The sequence below is a fragment of the Toxotes jaculatrix genome, chromosome 10 (genome assembly GCF_017976425.1).
Source record: "Toxotes jaculatrix isolate fToxJac2 chromosome 10, fToxJac2.pri, whole genome shotgun sequence".
Lineage (NCBI taxonomy): Eukaryota > Metazoa > Chordata > Actinopteri > Toxotidae > Toxotes > Toxotes jaculatrix.
The window spans coordinates 16388270-16413041 of record NC_054403.1 but is presented as its reverse complement, the minus strand read 5'-3'; the positions used below and the strand labels follow the sequence as shown (position 1 = coordinate 16413041).

Below are 24772 nucleotides of genomic sequence, written 5' to 3'. Positions count from 1 at the left end.
AGATGCTAGCATAGAGCAGAGCAGTACTATAAAGGCCATAACTACTAAAAATAATGACCACCATAATGACAAATATATATTAGAAAAAAATGAGCTTCACACTGTTGAAGAAAAGACAAACTGTTGGTGACATATTCTTCACTGAAAAAAAATTACTAGTGTAGTCAGTTTACAGCATTCATAAGTTTAATTTGTGCAACTAGTTCATGGCAATGAGATGATGCAATGTTTATCCACATAAATGTCTTGAATATGCCTGTTTCCACACAAACATTACTATTTATAATTAATATACACAACTGTTTTCCTGTGTTTTCCAGTTAATTTGGAGAAGTTTGGAGACCTTACTTTTTAATTTAGCTCACTTGTCCACCATAAATCTTCAGTTTGTTTTTGATGAATAGCTTTGGGTGTACTGCTCTATCACTCAGTCAGTAGCAGCGTCCCTTGGTGAACAATTATGGCGGGATAATCTGTTGACATGAACTTGTTTCCTGTTCATTGTTTTACCGTTCCACCCCAGCAGTCCTCTCTGCTTCTCCCCTGTCTAAGTGGCTCCTCACTGCCAGATTTCTTCTATTTTCTTTGCAAATCAAGTCATGTACTCAGATTATTATACACAGTACAAAGAAAACAAAATTGGTGATTAAAAATTAAATACTCTTATCTCTCTGTGAGTTATCTCAGTCCCCAGAGAGAGGATGCTATTTTGCAGGCTTGCGGGTGTCTTTTGTTCCCAATTTAGAAGCTTGTCGCTGTTTATTGTTAATTTTTGATGCTTCATTTGATATTCTGTTCACTTTCCTCCTTGACATTCAGAGACAACATCTTTATCAAAGTGTCAGTTGTATGGCTTGTGTTGTCAGGATGTCAGGTTTACCCTATTCTTTACATTTCTGAGGAGAGGGTGTGTACACTGCAGCCTGGTTTCTTGGCGTGCCAACTGAGCACGGAAATGTGCTGTGCAAACTGTGTGTCTGGGTTTAAAAAAAAAAAAATCAATATGTATCCTAAATCTCAATTCCAACATAAAAAAATACTTTAAACCCCCAAATCTATGAGTAAACTGTGAACTCTTGCTGACTTTAAGAAGTTGCAGTCAGACAGGTATTTGAACTGAATGTTCTTCTGTCCTTGCAGGAGGCCTGTCAGCTTGGCAAGATAACCTCTGTGAATGTAAGTCTTACTCTGTTCTCTGCTTTTTCTTACAAGTGCATGAGCATGATTACATCATGATACGGTGCAGATGTTTGGTCTGTTACTACAGTGTATTTTACACAAGGCACACCTTCAATAAATCTGCATGTCACCACTATAATCTTTGTTGCCAGAAATATGCATGTTGTCGTTGTCATATGAAAACCTTTTAATGCTTTAACCTCCATTGGAAGGACCTGTGGGTTAAATGTTCAGAAAATTCTGCAACCATTAGGCCTATGAAACCCTTGTACAAACCCTTCAAAGTGAAATATTTGGGAGAAGCAATGACTGCTTTTTCTTTTCTACTTTTCTATGATTTGACTGAAAATTTGTGGGTAAATATTTTTATTTTTTATTTTATTATTTATTTCTCTTCAAACAATTTAGTGATTCTGTGCAGATGTACACACAGTCAGAGTCCACCAGTCTTTGGTCCATGAGAGCAGGACTGTTGAAGTCCCTCAAGCACCTTGCACAACATGCTACTCAGACTTTTTCGGCTTCAGTGGAGAATGCTGCTGTGAAATTCTGCACAACATGGCTTGTGTATTTAGTCCTAACTTTGTTTTTGGAGAATACTGCCAAAATTTTCTTCACTTTTTATTATTTGATGTGGATTTGCAATGGTAACAGGTAGATGTCTGTAGCTTTATTTTTATATCTAAGCCATAGTTTGGTAACAGTTTCCTACTATTATTAAAGTTTTTTGTAAGACCCTACTTAGCTAGGATTAGAAAGTATTACTAACTAATGCTGTCATAGTTCATGTTGCACAGAAAATCATCACTGCTGATGACTCAATAACATGAAATTAATAAAAATTCATTTGATTTGTCAAAAAGCACCCAGTAATCTCTCAACCCACTTGCTAGAATCACCTCCTTCTTGCATGTTCCCGCTAACTCACCATTTCACACACAGTGGCATATTCACCTCACACATAATAGGCAGCTCTGGAACAGCATGTACAAAAAGAAAAGAAACACCCACAATGTAAAAAAAAAAAGAAAAAGGTTTTTGTGGAGCATGATCTTGACATCAAACAGAAGGGGGACATCTGGGGCAGCACTGTTTTGATTTTTTTTTTCCTTTTTGTGTGTGTGGTTTGTGGGTTTTTTCTTTTTTTTTCATTTTTCTCCACATAAGACATGTGCGACATGACAAATCAGCATCTCCTCTGAACAGATTTATGCAGGTCTAGGTGTGCCCGCAAGCTGATCCTTATCTGAAACGGCAGAGCCAATCTCCCCTGATTCACTCCTAAGTGGTCCCTGTTTATCACTCAAAGTGAGCTGGTTGTCAGCCAAGTCCTTCTCTGTGTAGCCCTGACTTCTAGACAGTGGTAGTCGGGGGGGAAAGTATATATGATAATAAAACTCAAAGAGCTGAGTTCTACTAAAGGACAAGGTGGCAGCCACTCGGACTCCCCACCTCTATATCTAAATATAACGGACTTCTAATCCGGTAACCCATGGATCCAGCTCCATCTGCCTATTGTCTGGGTGGTTACCAGAGGGAGGGTTTTGGATTGGCTGGCTTGTTATATGGTAGAACTTGGCATGCATCTCTCCTGTTCATTTTATCTCTGTGTACATACTTCTCAAGGCAGTGTTTTATCTGGCTGAACGGGCTTTGTTTGGTCTTGATATCTCTTACCGCAGCTTGTCTTTGCTTTATGGATTTCTGGCAGCTTCTTTAAATAAGTGATAATGCTTAGCAAAACACTCACCTTGACTCCTCTGTGAATGTTTGTTTTTGTTTGTCATGTTTGTCTTTCAATATTAATGTTTTGTTCACATTAGCCGTTACCACTGAGAGCAAAACTTTTTATTTATTTAAGACCCATTAATGGTATTTAAGTGTAATTAATATTGTCGCTAAACAACTTAGTATTGAGTGCATCGTGAAATCAAATTAGGCCTTTTTCAACATCTGGCACCAACTTGAATGAGCTTGAATAAACAGAAGCCTAAAAATTAAGACACTCCCTTATGCAAAATGATTATGTCCTAATTGTCACGGACAGCTGTTTGTTCTAATAGATTCTGGATGCCATTGTTGGAGCAAGTTTCCAATAATTAGAATCATGTGGAGAGGAAGCATGCTTTTTGTAGAGCTGCCAACCTTCCGTAAGTGGGCTCTTTCTTTTGCTGGAACCTGGACTTTGCTTTTGCATGCATCCTCCACTAATTTGAGAAACAGCTGCCAACGCTGTTTGAGAACAAGTAGATATTTAGACTACTTGAAAGCGTGGGCAAACATGGCACACAGAACTATATGATTTTGCCAACAAGGTATTCGTTTCTTCTCTGTCTTAGAAAATGAATAGAAATCCTGAGACGAGTGGGAAAGACATTCCTTTCCATACAGAACTTTAGAAACATACCTCATCATTTGGCAGCCAGGGCAAGATTCATTTTAATCCTGCATCATATATGTGTTTGTGTGGTTCAGAAAACAGTCCAGTGAATGTGAGCAGATAACTATTTTCTTTCTAATTTTGCTTATAGAAACAACAGGAACAAAAGCCTTCAGTTTCTGAGTTATCTTGCACAAGAGTTGAAGGTTGTGTGTGTTTTTCTGTTTGATTCTTTAGCTCCATGCCCTTTTTCCACCCTTTTTCTGCTTATTTCTCATCGGTCTTTTTCTTACTAGCATGCACTCATACAAACACACACACACTCACACATGCACACAAACACAGTGATTTGTGGCCCCGGGATCTAGATGAATCAAGTAAATAGAATATTTAGCTAGCTGTTTCAACATCACAGCATTGAAAACCACTCAGTTGTGCTTTCGGGGTGCTAATTGTGTGGATTTAGGTTAGTCAACCCTCTCTGATAGTTTTTAAATGAAGCTTTTTGTGCACTTGGTTTTTGGCAGTCTTTCATTAGTGCCGGACTTTATTTCACTCTCCCTCTCTCCTCTATTTTCCTAGCCTTATTTAATCTTATCAAAGAACAATAAGTACTTTATCTACGCACTATAGTGGCTAAGGAAAAGTATGTTTGCACAGAGACATCCTCCTGAGCTTGAAGGAGCATGTGTTAATGATGTTTTTAATTCAGGACTTGCATATTGCTTTCGTTGCTATAGCAATGAGGAAAATCAAGATAGCCATTTGCGCTCCAGTTGTATTTGCTCTTGAAAAAAATTCTCTTATCAGTTTGAATAATGGGACGAATAAAATTCACCGCAATAACTGAAGCTGGGGGCGTAATTATATTTTATGTGTTTTATGCCCCTATACAGTGTGATGCTACGCAGGGAATCGTGTGAGGACATGAGTTCAAGCCACAGTATATATCACTGCGACAATGCTCAGTTTTACCAGTTTTACCTCAAAGCCAAGTCAGATTTCCTCATTTTTCTTTTTGTCAAACTCCAAGGAAAAGAGATAAAAAGCAAAAGTACAAAATGGAATCCACGGCATCTACAGATTACCCATTGTGCTTCACAATATAAATGATTGTAACTGGGTGGTTTGTTGTTTTTTGTTTTGTTTTTTTTCGGAGGAATTGCTAACATGTTAGCAGAGACCACCATATACAGGATGTGTTTTCTCTTTAGCTCCAAAGGAAGGTTGCAACATGAACTTGTCATAACTAGCCCCTAATGGGGCTGTTTTTGGGAACCCTTTTAGGTTCTGAACTCTTTTGTGGACTTTTGAACTCTTGTTTAGTTTAAGTTTTGTTTATAGTTCCTGTTTTATTTTGAAATCACTGCCCTTGTGTATCTTGTCTTGTTCTACTTCCTGTCTTTGTCTTGTTTCCCTCCTTTTGTGATTGTCTGCCCCGCCCTAATTGGTTTCAGCTGTTGCCCATTGCCTTGTGTATTTAAGTCTCGTCTTTTCCCTGTGTTCTTGTTGGTTCGTCTGTGTTCCATGCCCAAGTCTGTTTCCATGCCTGTTTCCATGTCCGTCTCCATGCCTGAGTCTGCGCCATGCCCCTGTGTTTGTTCATGTTCCTGTGTCTTGCGTTTTCCCCCTCATGGACTTACCTTGGTTTCTTTTGTTTCAAGTAAGGACTTTTGTATTTTTGTTTAGTTTTGTTCCTTGGTGTTTTTTCTCCCAAGTGGATGACTTTTGGTTGTTTGAATTTTGTTCCCTTGCTCTGGACTCTTCCAGTGAATTTTGGTTAATTAAAACACTTTTATTTCCACCTTTCTGCCTGTCTTGAGGGTTTTTGCGTTTGGGTCCTAGTCCTTGCTCCCCATAGTCGTGACAGAACTTCTGTAAACCTCGGGAGAAATCAAACAGGCCTGCACCTTTCAGAAGAAAATGCCCACACGTCTGTGATCCCCAAGACTGTATAAATCAAAGTCTCAGCCTCCACATGCGTTTCCACTTCTTTTGTGTCTGAACTGGGCGAGAGGGAAAACTAGGACATAGTTCAACCTGTTAATACACATCCCATCTATTATCAGGATGGGAAGTCTCAATTATGAACCTTAAAGTCAGTTTATTATCTGAAAAGTAATTCAGTAGACTCAACAGACCAGAAATCATTTTTGGGTTACGGGGTCACTGTTTCAATTAGTCCCCTTGGTGACTAGATGCAATTTTGGCATAATTTCCTACTAAAAGCAGGTAAAGATGATGGATGCAGTGCTGAGCGTGTAACAACAATCCTTGATACAATTAGGCAAACATTTCCCTCATAAATGCCGTCTCACAGTACTCATTCACCCATAAACAAGTTGTGTTGTTGCCACTCATGATGATATTAATAATCTTTGTTTATCAGTGGTGGTGTGCCAAGTCTCTTCCTTGGAGCAGAGAATACCTATAAAGGATACTTTAACACCAAGGTGCATGCATCCCTGGAATGACAGGTGTTTTAAGGACATGATTTAAATTTTTCTTTCTGGTGAGCAACAAATGAGTCAGTGTGCTGTTAAGAAAACACACACAAAAAAAATAGTGCAGCACTAACTGAAATATCAAGCCTTGAAATGATGATTACATCTGTTTAGTGACTCACTAATTCTTTACAAGCTTAAAAAAAAAAAAAAAAATCACATTTTCTCATTTAGCTCTTGTGTTATAGCCATGAAGATAGTTTTGGTTTTGGAGATTCCTTTCCTCACCTCAAAACAATGGTGAAGAGAATTTCAATTGTGGTGCTCAAAGCATTGAAATATTACATTTTTAAAAATTCAACAACAATGTGACTCTCCAGAAGGATTGTCCTTGATCCTCTGGACAGACCTGACTGTGAACAGTTTTCATTGCCACTATGTGCTACTGCAAAAATAGCCCCTATGAAGAACATAGGAAGAAAAGAAAACAAAAAAAGGCATTTCTGTTGATTTTTTTCAATGTAATTTTTCAATGCTCTGAGAACAACAGACAAAACAACAGATCTTAATGGCTTGTTCTGTCCTCATGCACACTACACTACTGTACTTGCTTGTTTATGGGTATTTTTTTGTTTTTCACTTGTTTTTTGGGGACATTTCAAACAGCATGGAAGAGTTTCTCATAGAACATTTCTTGTTTGTCGGTTTGCTCCAGACCCAGCGCCGTGTGACGTTCCATCTTCCAGACGGTTCCCAGGAGAGTTGCAGTGATAGCGGGCTGGGAGACGCAGAGCCTAGCAGCACTGCCAGCACCACCCAGCCTCTACCCCTCAGCTTCCCCCAGGAGGAGTACTATGAGCAAACATCACCTAACAGCCGCACTGAGGGAGATGGAAACTCAGACCCTGAATCCAGTGAGTAACTGAGTTTTGAGATGTATGTTTAGACAGCAGGCAAATCTGCTGTGTTTCATTTTTATTACTTTTTTTGTGATTTTTGAGGCTGACTCTCCACAACGTAATTTACAAGTGGCCATCTGTGTTTTTAGACAGTAAAATTATTTACTAAGATTACAGCTGTGATTTTCATAGTAGCAGCACAGCCTTGCAGACACTTAACAAGCAACCATTTCCTGTCAAATAACTAGCAACAACATAGTTACACATTAACTTTTTTGTGAGGTCATTCTTCAAAGAAGTAGGACAACAAGTTTGTTGGACAAGAATTAGGGATGCACTGCTGAGAGGGAAATACAGGGTTGTTCCATGTGCTGTATTTTTCAGTTTTTCATGCTGAGATGAAATCATCTCAGTCATATTACATATGCAAGTAAATTGGATTCGATCAAGGCAGACTGTGAATCTGTCTTCATGGGAGTGTAGAACAACACTAAGGGTGTAACTTGCACAACAGTGCATTTATTATTAACTATTAATTTTGTAAGCCTGAATTTTGTAAGTGTTGTCCAGTGCCAAGCTCTACAATGTAAGGGGAATTATACCTCTGAAGTTGGAACTCTGTTGCTAAGTTTATTCAAATGATTCACAAGACAGCTGTCACTGCATGGCTTACTGCCCAGTGATGTTCTCCATAAAAAGCTCCATTGAACGCAAGGATGCACAACTCCTTCCTCATACATATACAACAGATTAAAAAAAAAAAAAAAACTGGCTGAGGGGAAAAAGAAGAGTGCTTAAGACGCACCACAGAGGACTCTGGGTTTTTTTTCCACCAGTGGTAGTGTAGATCCAGAGCCAGCATGTCAATGATGCTGCTGCTGAAATGATTTTGCTCCACCTTAACATGAACAAGGCTATTCTGAGTCCCCTATGAATGTGTCCTTGTCACATACCAGCCCACCCACCACTTCAAGCTGGATATTCTAGTCTTGGTGAATCAGACTGTATTATCTGGAGGTAACCCTGCGTCATATATTGCAGGCTAGATTGAGGCTCAGACTAGAGCAGACCATCGTTCCTCCTATGGTCCATGTGTATCATTGCCAGGAATGCTTTATCCACCGCATGGAGTTACCTGTCAAAAAACAAGTCTATTTTTTTCTATCCAGCAGAAAAAAAAATCTACAGGACAGGTAGAAATAGATTGCTTTGCATACATCTGCCTGCAGTATAGCCATTGTGTCACTGCTGTAAGTGAGACAACAGTCCTTGGTGCATCTGCCTCCCCAGCATCTGTGCTGACAGGTCCAGGGCTGGGGTGTCAGTGTGAGTGTGATTGTGAATATATTTGTTAGACATCAGACAAGATGGCTGACATCCTGGCGATGGGTTCCTATTCATTTACATGTGAGGGTCCGTCCCATTTGTGATTTTTCTATTTCTGATGAGACAGTGTTGCAAACTACAAGATTTTTTTTTTTTTTTTTTTTTTACAAGATAGCCTTCTTTGCACAGCCAGCTGACCTCCATGTTTCCTCACACATACACACGTACCTGTACACGTGCAGGCCTGTGTATAAACATACGCACAAACACATACATCTAATGATCAAACCTCTCCTTCCCCAGCTGTTCTCTTTAATATATTCACCATGGTGACAGCAGTGATTCATATATGTGATTCATTCATATACAGAGGCAATTGCTCATCATCTCATTAATATTCAGTGACATAAACATCTCATACTTCATAAACTTACTCAAATACTGCACTTATTACCCACTTTCCCTCTGGGGTAATATTTGTAGAAGTGCATTAGTTTTAGACAGAAGACCATGCTAATGTAGTAAATGCGTGTGTACTTTTATAAATTGCTGAATTAAAAATCACAGCGGAGTGAGAGAGTTAACAGAATAATTGAGTGTAATATCGGAGTCTAATATTAGTAGTTATATATTAGGAAAACCGCTATAGCTATTTGACCCAAAGCCCCCTGCAGTGCTCTGTTGTAACCTTATCCCACCAAATGGTATTAAAGTCAATGTAATTCTAACTGATGCTAATGTAAAAACATGTTAAAGCAGACAAGACTTGGTCATGTTCAAGGGCTGTTTAAGCACCACATGAGAAGTCATTTCATAGATTTTATGTACTCCTCTATAAGTCATAGTGAAATTTCTGTAGGGCTGTGCAGCTTTCAGATGTTTATATTTAGCCTTTCCGGGCTTCAGGAAAAAAAACAAACTAACAGGAAATTCACATTTTATGTTTGTATAATTTTAATAAATACATCTTTAAAAGAACGTTCTCACCTAAGTCACAGAAGTCCTTTCATTAGCCTTTAGATGCTACTGATTTAACACCCGCTTGCACACACAATCGCACATCATTTGAAGACAGAGTGAAAGTCGTCTGACTCATCTGGCTCCATTTTCTCCTTCCAGAAGTTGAGTCAGATAAACTCTGACTCTGTGCTACTCAGTTCAAAAAGAGAGATGGATCCTGTGCATGTTGACCGTCTCAGAGATGAGTGCGTTGGTGACAGAGGGGGGCCTAAGATGGATTAGATATAGTTTTATCAATGAGCACCAGGCTGGCATGGCGGTGGCAATCTCTTATCATGTCGTCTCAATTTGTAAAGCAAAAAGAACAAGGAAAAGTGGAAAGAAGGGAGAGGAGATGGAATGACTCCAAGTGAAGAGGGAGAAATAGAGCTGAGAGATTGAAGGACTCAAGCAAAAGAGAGAATTTCAGGAGTCAAAAGTGGTATTGTTTTGTAAAGGTGCTTCAGCTTGGACCTGAATGTCAACTTGCACTGAATAATTGTCTGTGCCAAAGGCAAGCCATGCGGCCTTCTTATGACAATGAATTTCTCAACTCCTCTTTAAACCTGCATCTTTATTAGACCACCCACTCTTGAAATAAAGTTCATATGACATTTTATGTTTCTATTATTTATGAGTCAGGCGGCTGTTCATTTTATGGGCTCTTGCTTCCCCCTCCAGGCTTACTTCAGCACCCCGCCATCAGTCTTATGCTGTCGCCTCTTTTGTCACACATTGTTCCAAAGGTTTTGATATTTCCTCCTCTGTCTCGACAAATAGATAAAAGCTGCAAATTAATACCATTAGCATGTGTGTTTTCAGGTCCAACCCCCATACATCTCACTGCTGGCTTTTATGGAACTACACATCCAGAACAATTAGGCATGATGAATCGTACCTGTCCCTTTTGGCCAAATTGCAACACTTCATCAAAACATCAAAAACAGGAATGCATAATGATATGCGATGCATCTCTTGCCATGAATAAGAAGGATGCACGTTGCTGTTTCAGTTGACATTCTCTCATAAGCAGTGGCATCCTTAGTTTTCAACACAGTGTCACAGAGGTTCACTTTCTATTCAAAGTGACTGACTTTTCATGGAATCACCGAGAGCATTGTTGTTTTACATGGAATTCTAAAAGCATCCAGTTGATGAAAATGTCATTCTTGACCCGTCTTGGCTCAGACGTTGTGTTCTTTGGATTTTGTTGTTGTTTTTTTTATAATGACAGTCACCACGGGCCTTGTTCTCAGTGATGTTACTGCACTTGTGATCAGTTCAGCCCTGTTCACAATGAATAATTAAATCCTGTGTTTTTATTTTTATGTATTTATTAATTTTGGACAGTCTGCGCTGTTAAGTTGATGTTGGCTTAATGATGTCCTGAAAGGTTTTTGCTGAACGATGGGAATCATCATGTCATGAACAGCAAACAGGGCTAAGCCCTCAGACAAAGTGGAGCAAAGTGGGAGCAAATCCCTGAGTCTAAATCCTTCACATTTTTCAAACAATACACAATTTTGTTCTCTGGATGATTTGTAATATACTTATTTCTTCCTCCTGTTGTTGGAGTTGATGGATTTAGGAGCTTGTGCGTTTGCCCACTTACAAGCAGCTAGAGGCAGTTTCGAAATAGTGCATTAGTCTCTGGAAGAAACATGAAAACACTGCCGCCTATACTATAGTGCCGTATCTTAATCTGTGGCATATGGCTTTCAAATGACCAGCTTACACCTTGTCTGTCTAAGATCTAAATCTGCTATTAAAATAAGCCAATCCTTTTTAAACACTGCAAGTATAATAAGATTATAGTTTTAAACATGCTGCACGGTGTATTATAAAACGAGACTTTTTACAAAAGGCAATTGCTTCATCAAATAACAGATTTCAATCGATGATTTTGTTTGATATTTAAATTATTTTCCACTTTGTACAATTTCGTGTCTAAAGCTTCAATAGCACATTATATAATTCCTGATGCCAGTAGACAAATAATCTGATTAAAGGCTTGCTGAGTTCTTACTTTGTGGGGGTTACATTCTCAACTCTTTGATTTCTGTAGGTCCAAAATCTTCATAATAGCTCTCAGACTGAGTTTCCAGTTGACTGATTTACAACTGCCCTTTCTTCTTGTCTTTGTGGAAAAGGCCACTTGACTTGATCTAGTGTGTCAAACACGTTGGTACCACTTGAATTTTTAATGCTTTTCAAACCTCCGACTCTACCCAGTATGTCTGGCCACTAATGGCAAGCTTGCACTAAGATTGGAATTCAACTGTCTAGACACAATCTGCCCATGAATAAAGGGATTTCATGAAGAAGCGGGGAAAAAAAAAACAAAAAAGAAAAAACACAGTGGTAGTGATTGGAACTCTACTCGACTAAGCGGGACCAGCTTCAGCACAAAACTGTAACACTACATTTTGTCATTCATCCCAACAGTTTAACACATCATTATGTGACGGCAACAACGCCATAGTGTTCAGTACAGTTAGCCGCATTAATTATTCATATGAGTCCAATCTCAGTTTCACTTTGAGGGTTCTCATATGCAATTAGAAGTAATGAATGTGCTTCTTAATTACATTCATTTGTGCAAATTTCCATTCCCCATTGAATTTTTCTGTGGAAACATTGTGACACTGACCAATGGCATATCATTTGCAATGTGACTAAATCCATTCAGCATAGAACAATTAGCTGTAATTAGTGTTACAATGTCATCAGCGACCAGGGGGAAAGACTAAGCTGACATGCAAGGGAGTAGAGGACCCTTGTTCAGAGAGTTAAAAGTCCAACATTGTAGCAAGATCCAGATAATTGGCTGACCACAGGTTAGAAAGATGATGAACCACTGTAGTACTTTTGGGCTTGGTTCTTTTTTTTTTTTTTTTTTTTTTTTTTTACAACTTTTATTCATGTAAAGTCGGCTAAGCAGGCATTCTCTTTGATAACAGTGGCCTTCTCCACATTTACACACTTAGGGGCTGCCTGTGCAACTTTTTACTTCTGCCTGTCCATGTCACCATAGACTCCAGACAAATGAGCAGGTTCACTGAAGTAATTACGAATGAAGTGCCTTGCTTAAGGGTGCATCGCTGGTAGTTATTTAAAGATAGGAAGAAGCATTTCTCATTCACTCCGCAACATGAGCTTACATATCGTCATGTCATCAGAGATATTCTGGCTGCGTTGTGTATATTTAATTCATTCTGAACATAAAATGGTAATGCAGCCTATTCCTTTTCTTGTACTTATCCCACAATCTTCAAGATTAACTTCTTCAGACTACTTTTTTTTCACATCATTTGCACCAGTTTGCTTCCCGCTATATATTCTCCCTCATATAAATAAATAAAAGCCTTTGTGCCTTCTGGCTCCCAGAACTTTTTACAGCTGCCCCAGTGGGCCTGCAACTGAGCTAAATGAAGCAACAGTGAGTATTAACCTACATAGATTGGACCTTTCCTTTTAAGATGATTTTAGATTTTTTTTTTTTTTTTACCTCTCTCCTCTCTCTTTCTTGACCGCCGGGGTTCTAGAGCTGAGTCAGAAGGGGATTTAGATGGACTCATCTGTATCCTTCTCAACCGATTGGGATTTGGTGGGAGTGCTCAGCTCTCAGAGGTGAGGTGGAGGGGAACCCTTGTTTTATCTGGTTCAAATGCCACACCAGTTGTCTCGGAGAGACAGACGAGCTATTGATCTGGAGGAGTCAACTCGGCTCACAGAAATCTCTCTCCACCCTCCTTCAAATGACTGAAAAGTGTCACGTTAGAAACCTCCTTTTCCAGAGTATTAGGCGTCTTCTTTGTTCCCCTGCCAAAGTCTTCTGTGAAGTTGAGACAAGAGCTTTCTGGTGCAATCATCCAGATCTCAGCAGAACAAGATGGAAAAGATATTATAAGATTTCAGGACAATCAGTGCATGGCATTTTCAGTTTTCATACCAATGAAAGGGCTTCAATGCCATGACCAGCGGAAAATAACTTATATAATGGAAGCTGAACACACTGTCACAGTGTTGAGAGCTGACTTGCAAACTAATTGCAACAGACAAGCAGTGTTTAGATTGAAACCATAAAACCAACAGCGCCTTAAGTCTACAGAACATTGTGAGTGACACATAGTAGTGTTTATTTTACGAGTTAGTTTTGTTGCAAGAGAGCATTGCTCTAAGCTGTTTTAACTTGGACCAGAAATCTATTTATTTTCTAGAAATTCTGTTCTTTTTTAAATTAACTTGTATACATTTAGTCGTTTTATTCAACTATTTTAACATTTCTTTTTCAGTAATCCATGCTTAACACTGATGTTTGTTTTTAAAAGCTCTAATGTGCCATGAGAAATGTGATTTGAATGCTCAGAGAGTTCAGCTAGATCTGAAGAAGAGAAACAGGAAAGTTGGCTGAACACACCATGTTTGACTGTCCAAAAGTTACTGCTTCAAATTCACTCAGCAGCACTGTGACTTGAGTGGGCTTTTCAAAGACCTGTACAATTAAAATACTCATTCTGAAGCTGTTAACATGTTCAGTAAGTCTTGTGTCTGGTTTGGGAAGGGATCAATAGCTGCCAAGTTTGATCGTGTCTCTGGACAATGTATTCTGAACTTGGCAGGGGTAGAGAGAGACTTCAAACAAGGATAGAGCCTCAAAGGCCCGAGCCAGCAATTCACTTTGTTCCATTTCACTGACTCTGTGATTCCTAAACTGGAATATGGCTCAGACTGCATATTAAACCTGTGAAATGTTGGGTTCAAGAGAGGTGAGCTGCTTTGCTGCTTGATTCCATCTAGCTGGTATGATCTCACTAACACCAAACATGAATCATTAAAAACAACAACACACCTGAAATCAAAAAGGGGAAAGCTGTTTAATTGGATGCCAGTGGTGTCTTTTGGAATATGGGGCAAAAGGCTATGCAGCAAATATTTGTAACCTCTATTGATTTAATGTGGCTGAAATCAAGCAGTCCAGTAAACATTGCCTTACACCTCGACGTTGGAGCTCTTCAGACAGTAAACTTACTTCAGCTCTTAAACTTTGAAAAAAATCTCACCACAGATCTGGACACCACAAACCTCCCAGTGTTTCTGGAGAATCACGCTGTCCTTTCAGTGTGATGAGCTGAGGTTACACCTGCCTGAAAGAGCAGAAACTTTCCCTTCAGAAGCAGGAGGAAAGCATGGGAAGCTATAAAATATAGATGTGCTAATGTTTTATTCAAGGCCATTTGTTATAGATAGCTTTTTACAAAAATCCCACTCCTTTTCATTTTTAGTTTGAGAGCCGTGCAAGCATTAACTTTTTGCCTGCCATTTAGCGTCCCTCCCACCAACCCCACCCCACTCACACAACAAGTACACTAACACACATTAACGCACTGTATACACAATGTGCACACACCTGCCACCTCCCAGCTCAAACTGGAACCCAAAGCATTGCATTATGGATATGTTCTGTCTCATTTCCAGCGTCTTGGCAACACACATATATCTTTATCTCTGAAAAGGGGTTGGACTTTCTTTGGCTTTCAAACTTGGAAAAACTGTCTCGGTGTATGGAAATATCTGGATACAAAAGCCCCTCATTTGAGATTTTATATTTTTATGTTTATGTTTGTCAGTTCTATCATGAGGTCAGAGGTCAGCCAGCGTCGTATTTCGATAATGGCATCATGCTCTGGCTTGAAGGTGTTGTATTACAGCATAACCAATGGCATGGTTTATTGTTAACAACTGCATTAGTGAGGCTGAGACGGGGTTAGAGGAAGTGCATCTCTCTCCTCCTTTTTTCTTTCTCCCTGCACTTTCCTTCTCTTTGCCCATCCCTTCTTCCCCCCCGTTAAGATATAGCGCCATAGACAGATTAAAATGCATGGTTCCATCCCTTTCTCATTTTTCACATGCAGTCAGTCTCAAGGATAAGGATGGCCTCTGCTCAGAAGGACTTATTGACCAAAATAACTGTGCATCAATATGTCTCCTGAAGGCTGAGCAGACCACAGCATCACAGGGGTTGTATTTTCACCAACTCTCTCATCCTTTAATGTTATTGACCTGAGTTGTCCTAATATGCTACTGAATGGCATGGCAGGCTAGAAACATATGGCAAAGCCATCTTAAAGCTTCATTGTCCTAAAAGGATCTCATTTTGTGTTGTATCAGGGCAAAATGAATGATACAAATATGCTGACAGATGACAAAGAGGAACAAAAACAAGAGGAATTTGCTTAGAGAACAGCATGCTGTGACCAATGTAAAATTATATTGCTGCTTTTCTCTGGCTTATTTTTCAATAAGAAATCACTATGAGATAAACTGCAGTTTTAATGGGATTCAATTTACAGTGATAGCTGTGGTATTGCTGCAATGACATCAATGATACGATGACAGACGGCTACAACTATGATGCCATCTGTCTATATTTCACGTATTAGCATATTTCAACTAAAATGTGTCATTCACAAGAAATGCAATATTTTTCTGTGAAATCATTAATTTCACAAGCACTGGCATAAAATCGTAATAAATCTCATGCATAACAGTTCACACACACCCCCATACACACACACACACACACACACACACACACACACACACACACACACACACACACACACACACACACACACACACACACACACACACAAATTCTGATGAGGTTACAGGCAGTTAATTCAATTGGTTGAAATAAAATAAAGCATGCAGGTTACAGTATGTTTTTAATCTGCATCTTGAGTTACCGCTGTGATTTAATCCAGATGTTGAATGCATACGCACAAAAAGGATTACTCCCCACTGTACTGTATGGGACCCTATCCCCACCCAATCAATGTATGCACTGACTGGTTGATAAATTGGTATTCGCGGACAAATGGATCACTTCAGAAACCACTCACGGGCTGGTAACGCTGACAAATGGAGTGAGAGTGTGGCAAGGAAAGGAAGAAGGAGCTGAATGAGCGCAGGAAGACAGAGAGAAGAAACAGGATGGGGTTTTCAGATGGGACATGCTGAGGAAGTAGATTTTCAGGTAGGCCCTACAGGACATGTTTGGCCTAACAGAAAATGACAGGGGGCTTTTGAGGGGCTTGACACTAAAAACATAAACCTGGTTGTTGTGTACCCTCCTCAGCAAGCGAGCTGAGGCTTTCATCACATTCACCGTGGTCAAGTTCGCGAGGCACTGCAGCCTGGGCTCTTTGTGAGGCATCTGTGGTGACCTCAAGGCAATGTAGCACTCGTGAGGTCAGTCAGCTGTCTGCCATTCCATGCATGCAGAAGCAGACCTGGTGCTCAAGCCTCGCCAGAAGCTCCGGCGAGCAGGCAGACAGACTGTGTCCCTTTGTCCCCATTTCCCGCAGACACCTGCATGATTGCATTGATTTGTCCTGATTCCATTCAGCCAGGGGTCCCGCTGGATTTCAAGTGTCAAACATCTGTCATACAGAGGCTCCCTCATGCTGACTAAATCAGCACACTCATAGGAGCTAAATCTTCACAGAACTGATTGTGAATATGTGACAGGAACTGGATGAGCCAAAGGAAAGGGCATATTTCCAATACTACTTTGGGAGAAAATAATTTTTTGCTGTACCTGAATATTGGATTTATTATAGGTACATGTTGACATAACGTAACATAACGTAATACTCTGGTGTCCTTTACTGACGTAGACACCTAAGAATAATTTTCAAAGTACCTAAATTGTGTATATATTTTGGTTTGTAACAGCAGTGGCTGACGTCTTTACAGACGTAGATAGGAATTCTTTGAAAGTGTTCCTTGGTGTTCATTTTAAATAGAATGGCAAGAGAAAGAAACAAATACAGAGAGAAAGAAAGACAGACGCCGTTACACAGTGAGTGAGTTCACAGTGTTAGCAGAAAATAGACTGGAACGTCTCCTGAAGCCAGTTACAGGCAGCAGCGGCAGCAAAGTCTTTGTTATGATAAAATCAGGGACCTCTGCAAGCATGCCCTTGATTCTGCAGTTGGCTTAACTCGGCAGGTCACCAAGGGGAGGCAGATGTTGTCTCGAGGCATGTCCCACTGCCTCCGCGAGGGCTCCGGCTGGTGTCGCTGAGCTTACAGGTGCAGAGGGGATGGTGGATGTGGGGGTTTGGAGGTGCACTAAGCCATCGCTCAGCTGCCACAGGCCAGCACTGGGGATGTTGGAATGAGCAGATATGCTCATTTTGATCCACTGAGGTATAATAATTGATGATCAGCCCTGCTGTCGCATCTGGGAATCACTGGTCCGTGCCATAATACACCCTTAATGCAACACATGGTGGTGTGGACAGAGGTGACATGGGGTCTCATGCTGGCTTCTATTTCATGTGGCATAAAAGATGATTGAGGGAATACAAGTCCATATAACACACCCAAGAAAACCATCTCTCTCATCTTAACTCCACATGTTGAATGAAGAAACTCTATAAATTTGATTACTGAAAGCTCGCTTTTAAATTTTTTTTTTTTCCTTGAAGCCTTGTTAGGCCTTTCCGTTTCATTATATCTGTCTAAACATACAGTGGAGAGGAAAAGCCCAGATTTTCCCAGATAAAGAAAAGTAGTGATAAAGGGTAAAAGGAAGAGACAGCCGCTCTGCCAGAAAATGTAGGTTTGGGACCATTTTGGTCTTAAAGTAAAAGAAAATGCAGTTTAGTTTAAACACTATATTGTAAAAACAGAACTTAGGGACCACACATGAGCTGTATTTGTGTTCCCATAAAAAGAGACTAAGTGTTTCTTAATTGTTAATTTTAATGAATCTGTAGAGAATAAAGGAGAAAGTGTTGCAAGGAATGTTCCTTTTTAAAGTCCAAATCATACTCTAAGCCTAAAACCTGACCTACTTTCCAGCACTCCTCTATATATTTGCTCTTGTTCCGTGAAAAAAAAGAAAAAAGTCCTGTTTGGTATTTGGTTACTTGATTAATCACCCTTTATTTTCACAGATGCACGGTGCATGCAGAAACTTCACACATGCCAGGCATACGAAGAAAACACACACACACAAGTACATACATACACCTTGATCTGCATCGACCCGAACAAACCTCCCACGTCGCACAACTACTGTTAAGAACAGATATCTCGAGCACAAAACGCTACCATTGACAACCTAAGGGACTTTGAAAGCCTCCACTCACTGATCCTTCTTCAGTGTGGTTCTCCTGCTGCAAGGGATCAAACATAAACACTGCAGCCCAACACGAGAATGTTTCAAAACTCAAATCAGAAAAGTCTCCCAGTGATTCTCAAAAACCAGGTCTAGCGTATTGTCACTGCCTCTTTTCAAAATTAATGTGAAGCCCTGAAAAAAAAAAAAAAAAAAAAAAAAGTTTGGGTTTCAGAATAAATTCCAAAAGGATCAATAGGCTGCCATTATCCTGGCCACACTGAACAACATTTAAACCACTGAGCGGCTTTGTCTGCTCAAAAAAGGAGCTCTGTTCCATGTTTGTTGTCATTGTTGGTCGTCAGTGATCCGATCAAATTTTAATCACACTATTCAGCCTCATTGATTTCAGTTTACCACAGATTATGTTGAATGAAATATTGTTCTTTTTTTTTTTCTCCATCAGTGGCAATTACCCAACAATGAGAGCTCAATATCACAGTGTATTAGAAGGCATGGTGTTTGTGAAATACTGGGTTTGGGCTACTTGTCTGCCAGCTGCCAGCATTTGAATATAACAGGCATACATGCATTCAGATTCACATGCCTGCATGCTCTCAAGCAGGCGCTCATTTACTTTAACGTACTTATACACCCACATGTCCAACACTCAACTGCAGACAGTTGCTAGATAGACGAGATAGACAATCACACACATCATAAGCACTGAGTGGAAGAATTTTCTTAAGTTATAGCATTTCATTCATTGATTGCAAAGAACACCGTTTTTACTTCATGGTTCCAGACTAAAGAAACCATACACTGGGTACACTCTGCAGTCGCTCTATACTGCAGTTTCCTGGACTGTCTTCAGTGTTGAATAACATGCTTTGTCTTCAAGGTCAAAAATTCAAGGAAGTTGTAGCCTGTGGGTTTGTTCAAAAGATTTTAGCTTTTTTAAAATGGCTTGAAAACACAGTGTATATCCAGGATCTGTAATATTACCATTTTTGTTCTTTTGTAAAGGAAACTCGTGTTTGTCTTCACATAATATCTCTCATGGAAGAACTTATGTTTTTTTCTTCCTTTATCATTTCTCAACAGGCTCTACAATTATTATTGTTGTGTAGCATATGATTAATATTCATTTTTCCAAAGTGAGGAATGTGCACACTTTCACAGGGCCCAGGCAAAATCCATCTGTCTTACCTTTGGAGCATCTGCCATCGCTTACAGGGCCGTCCACCTCACGACTCACAGGGACTTAGGGACATCTGTCCCAACAGATAGAAAATCAGGATAGGGCCATCCATTCTGTTAACGCTCCACTGAACTCTGTGTTATGTTCACCATAATTTGCTTTTGGTTGCTGCAGCATCCCGTAATATTGCTTTGCAGTAGCTCAGACAAAGTCGGCTGGTTGTAATGTGTCCCTTTTCGGCCATTCTGCAAGCAGATAATTTGATAAACCCCCAGACGTAATGGCTATGCTGCATCCTGATAAATGTGGGTAATATGACAGGGGACAGAGGATTTCCCTAACAATTTCTGAAGAGAAGTTTGGCTATTAGGATGATTTGATATTTTCCGGAGAGAGTACATTTGATCTGAGGGGAATGTATTTTGTTGGCATTCAGTGTAACACTGTATGACTTTTTTGGTTACAGGAATTGATGTATATATTGTCTGTTTTGTTTCCAAGCTTGTCTGTGAATGCGGATGTTTTATTTGGATTTGTTCAGACAATATTTCCTTTCAAATAGTTCTCGCAGTTTCAGATACAAAAACCCATATTCCACGGGGGAAACATAAAGCAAGGTTGCAAATACAAAGTGTTACACAATTTCCTGTTTTCTGTTATAACGCCAAATGGTCTTTCACTTCTCCCAAACAAGAACACTCTCCAGTGCACACATTTTATTCATAATACCCTCTTATACATTCTTGAAAACACAAATCAGAATAAAGTTAGTGAAACTGACCATGCAGTGACCCAAAAGCTCACTCAGCCATTCCTCCTTCTCTCATCTTGCTTTCTCTCAATCTTCTGAGGGTAAACGCGTCAGCTATTCCTCTTATGGTAAAATATGCAATCTGTGCCTGCCAGTCTATGAGCGAGTTTTGGGTTAATCCTCATGAATACGTGACTTTGTCTGCATGAATAAATAAAACCTGCTCGCTGGATAATTGAGGTGCCGTGCCACTAACAAACGAGGACACAATTTGTAAATGGGATTTTTTTTTTCCCCCGATCTAGACCCATGGCGATTTATATCACATTAAAGTGCGTACTAAAATAATATTGATGCACTATATAAAGTAGATGTGACATTGAAATGTTGGCTTCTCCCCTGAGGACTCTGGAAAAGTTCTATTATATTTCTGTTATTTAATCATTTGCTTCAGTTTTGTTGAAGCTCAAGTGTAAAAATGCCACAGAGTGTTGATGGCTAAATTTTGTGCCTAGTGGTAGAAAATTTTGAATAAGACATGCTCATCTAAAATTATTTAACTCTATATGAAAGGTTGACAGTAACTGAAACTATCTGATGTAGTCTGATTCCTCATATGTTCACTGACAAAATATTTTACTACTACATCTTTGCAGCGGTGATTGGCTTTTAAAAAATGTACATGGAAAATATACAGAGTGCCTTGGAGGTAGAGTAAAAGAGAAAGACAAATAGATGAATCAGACAGAGACAGAGTCGAAGTCGACCACAATTCTATCTTGGCTGGTCGCTCTTCAGAAATGTGCCATTTTGTATTTAAAGTGGTCCCAATTATGGTCAATTTTGTGTTGTGAGTGTAAGGGATTCCATATGTTGATCCCTTTTATAGAAAAAAAAAAAAAAAAAGCTGTCTGTCTAAAGGAGGTTTTGTGACAAACCACTTTGCAATTTCCCACAGCAGCAGCCCTGGTAATTGAGCCAAAAGCCCAAAAAGGTTTCAATGTGTCACTAAGAACCTCAGCAGCCAGGTTATGTAAACATTTAGAGATGAGTAGTATAGTTTCACAAGTTTAAACCAATTATCAGACCTTCACAGTAATTATGGAAATAGAGAGCATTACAACATATGCTGCATTAAAAAAACTGTAATTAACTTAAATGTGTATTATTTAATTTTAAAACACCTAATTGAGCTCCCGTGGATACAATTTAATATTAGACAAAAACCTTGAACTCTGAAACCTGTATAATTTCTTCATTAATTTTTTGGTTTAATTCATTTACTCCATACGCTGAATGCTGTCTCCTGGACCAAAAGAACCATATGGACATTGTTTTCTTAATTAACCTGGACTTGTATGGAGCTGTGGAGTTTAGATAATCTGTCAGTAGTGTGAAAGCTTGAGGTGGTGGCCCTGGCTGACACACATGTAACAGTCTCATCTGCATACATCTGGAGACCTGATGTAATTCAGACATTTTTTTATTTAAAACCTTGTGAGGACAAAAGACTGGGAAATTCTTGTTTTTCTCCTTAGATATGATGATTTTATTATTACCTGTATACACACATTACTGGCTTTATATGCATATGATAAAATGTGATAATTTTAGAGTGAAACTGCTGCTTGGTCTAAATTATATACCTAATCAACTTCAAGCATTGGTAGCATTCTTGTGTTTTTCTACCCACTTTACTAAGAGACATGTAACATTAGAAATTAAGTTAGATGAGTGTGAGCTACCAGAATATTACCATATCAGTCAGATAAATCAGTGTTTAGGTTAGGAAGGTCTTTTGAAGGCCTGGTAAGTAAATGTGTGTGTTATTTTGAGATCTTCTGCTCAATTCATTGCGTGTAGATGAATGAGCGGTTTCATTTCCTGAACTGGCTGTATTTGATTGTTTGAAATTGATATTGCTACTAGTGATAATGATTGAGGATTCTGCTATGGTGCAGCTTTATTTTTCCTGGTTTCATGGGTTGGTATGAGCAGAATATAAGAAACATAATTCCAAATTCAGCCAGTTATAAAAAAAAAATAAAGAACCTTGCAAGGTTTTCTCTGAAAGATCAAGGCTTTCTGCCAAGCAGTTTTCACTCTTTCGAATTAGAACAACACATAAGAATGACAACTAATGGAGGCTAGACTAGTTATCAAGGTAAAATTACATTGGTTTTTGTGAGTATTGTGAGTTTGCTGTTATTATTTTAATGTCTTTGGTAATTGCTGTGAAGGCCAGCTTGGATTTGCTCAGGGACTGATAGAACAATTAGCTTCTTTAATACCAAAACACCAGTGATGTATCATTGCCTCTACCATGGGAGACAAGTGTTAAAATGGCCCAACAATTTGGGTAGCATTTACTGTAAGAGCTAAAATACACAACTATTATGATACTTATCTCACAAGATCTGATGACGGAGAACGTCAAGAGAATGATATAATCAAACCGAAATAGGGCACCTCCAGCTTTTAGCCCGTCATTTACCACCACAGTACACTTTTCTGGTGTTCGATATCCCACCAAAGCAAGCCTTGAGAAGTGCATTGATTTCAGTGGGGTCCTCTTCGCAAGTCCTGCCCCTCATGCCTAGTGCTTGACCCACTTATTTTCTCATCTTTCCCTGTTTTCTCATGAGAGTTATGCTTGCACGCTGCTTTTCCCATTACAGTGTGAGTGGATGCAGGCCAAGTATGATTGCATCGCATAGTCTGTCTCACTCTCTCTCGCACGCTCTCTCTCCCTCTGTGACTCACACAAACACATACACGCACACTCTGTCTACCTGAATGAGTTAGGTGATACCAGCTCAGTTAGCCAACAAATAAATCACCAGACAAATTGACATGTATGCCACAAGAGAGACCGTCTTTAAAGGAGTCATTGAACACTGCATGTACTATAAGGATTTCAGCCATGATGGATATTGACAAAGCACTGAGTTTAAACTAAAGCAAGGGCGCACACTGATCCAGCAATTCCACAAAATATCACAGACCATGTGGGAGCGGACAAAGCCTCTCTTACTATTTGGGGAGCCCTCGCTGTCTTTTCCCATAAAGTGTAAATCAAAACAAATCAAATATATTGCAATTTTACTGCATTAATTCACATTTTTGAATCTAAATAACTAGCCCTGAGGTTGCAGAGAAGCTTACATGCCCGAGGTTTGAACTCTTAGGGTCTTCTTGTCTGCCTTCACCCTGTTAGAGAGATGCATGCTGGTTAAACAAGGCCACCCAATGGGCAGGGATGTTTTATCATAACATTTATTCATTTCTGATTTAATCTCTACATAATTTATCATTTATAAAGTAGTACAGACGGTCTTTACAAGATTCTGCAGCTAAAAAGAAAATGAAGAGTGAACACTAGGTGCTGGATAGCAGCAGCAGAAACAGCTTTTGACCACAATTCAGTGTCACTTATCAGATTTAATTTCCCAAGATTACAGAATAAGCAAAATGGCAGACTCCTTAAATCATAAGCGAATGAAGGAAAGCTAACTTCGCCAATGTGCTTTCATTACTCTTGTTTAGAGCAGCTAAACAGAGTAATGTTAACTTTATTTAATTAAGTTTACTGATACAATGAGAGAAGATTCTTTTTTAAACTCAAAAACACCAAAAAGTGAAGCACGGATCTGCAATCCATTCTGACCCTGTACAAAGAGTTTTCTGCATGTAATGAAGCACAGTCCCACAGTTTGCCTGAGGCAGCCTCACGTATATAGCTTGCAGCCAAGCAGAGCACTATTCTATGCGGCACTGTTTTGGGATTTGGTCTGGTAGTGTGAGAAACCCAAGATCTGTATTTTTCACCTTGTCTGAGGTACATTCAGGAACAAAACAACATTTATCAGCATTTTGTTGATCTAGTAAATCACTGCAAAAATTCACTGAAAGACGTAAATTTTGCCTGTTCTCAAAAAATTGGAAAACGGACCTTTGGGTGCCTCATTGTTGCATTGTAGTGTCATTATTGCTTACTTAATTCTTTGCAGGGAAAATGCGGCATGCAAAAATCTGACAGTGAAATCTTTTTTTTTTTTTTTTTTATCAATTAATTATTTGATAGGTGCTCGGAGATTTTCATTTTGATACTTACTCAGCCAGAAAGGATAAGGCCAGGGGAAAGCATGCAGGGAACAGAGTTTAAGGCTGGAGTTTAGGTTTCTTTGGAAGGCTGCATAATATTTCTTAATAGGGTTGAAAGGAGGCTTGAGGCAGGTCTGTGGAGATTCTCCCTTCCTCTCCCGGATTATCATTTTTAAGCAGCTTCCTTGGGAGCATCCAGAATGAGCAATATATAAAAGCCAGGGCTGAAAAAATAGGCCTTACCAATTTAGTTATTTCACCAATTTACTTCCTTTCATATGATTTGCAAAATTTACTGCTCACCCTCATCCGAACAGGTTCTGGCTCATTTGTCCCCAAAAGCAAAAGCATTGTGAG

General features: G+C 39.4%; 1 protein-coding gene across 2 annotated transcripts in view; it reads left to right on the top strand.

The window, feature by feature from the left end:
* pcdh11 (protocadherin 11) overlaps positions 1–24772 on the top strand; it is a 114084-nt gene that overhangs the window by 65476 nt on the left and 23836 nt on the right. The window contains exons 4-5 of one of the 2 annotated variants that reach the window (XM_041048996.1): positions 1141–1176; positions 6719–6917. In XM_041048996.1, the coding sequence (XP_040904930.1) occupies positions 1141–1176; positions 6719–6917 (235 nt within the window). The remainder of the gene's footprint in view (positions 1–1140; positions 1177–6718; positions 6918–24772) is intronic. The other variant, XM_041048997.1, reaches the window with a different exon arrangement.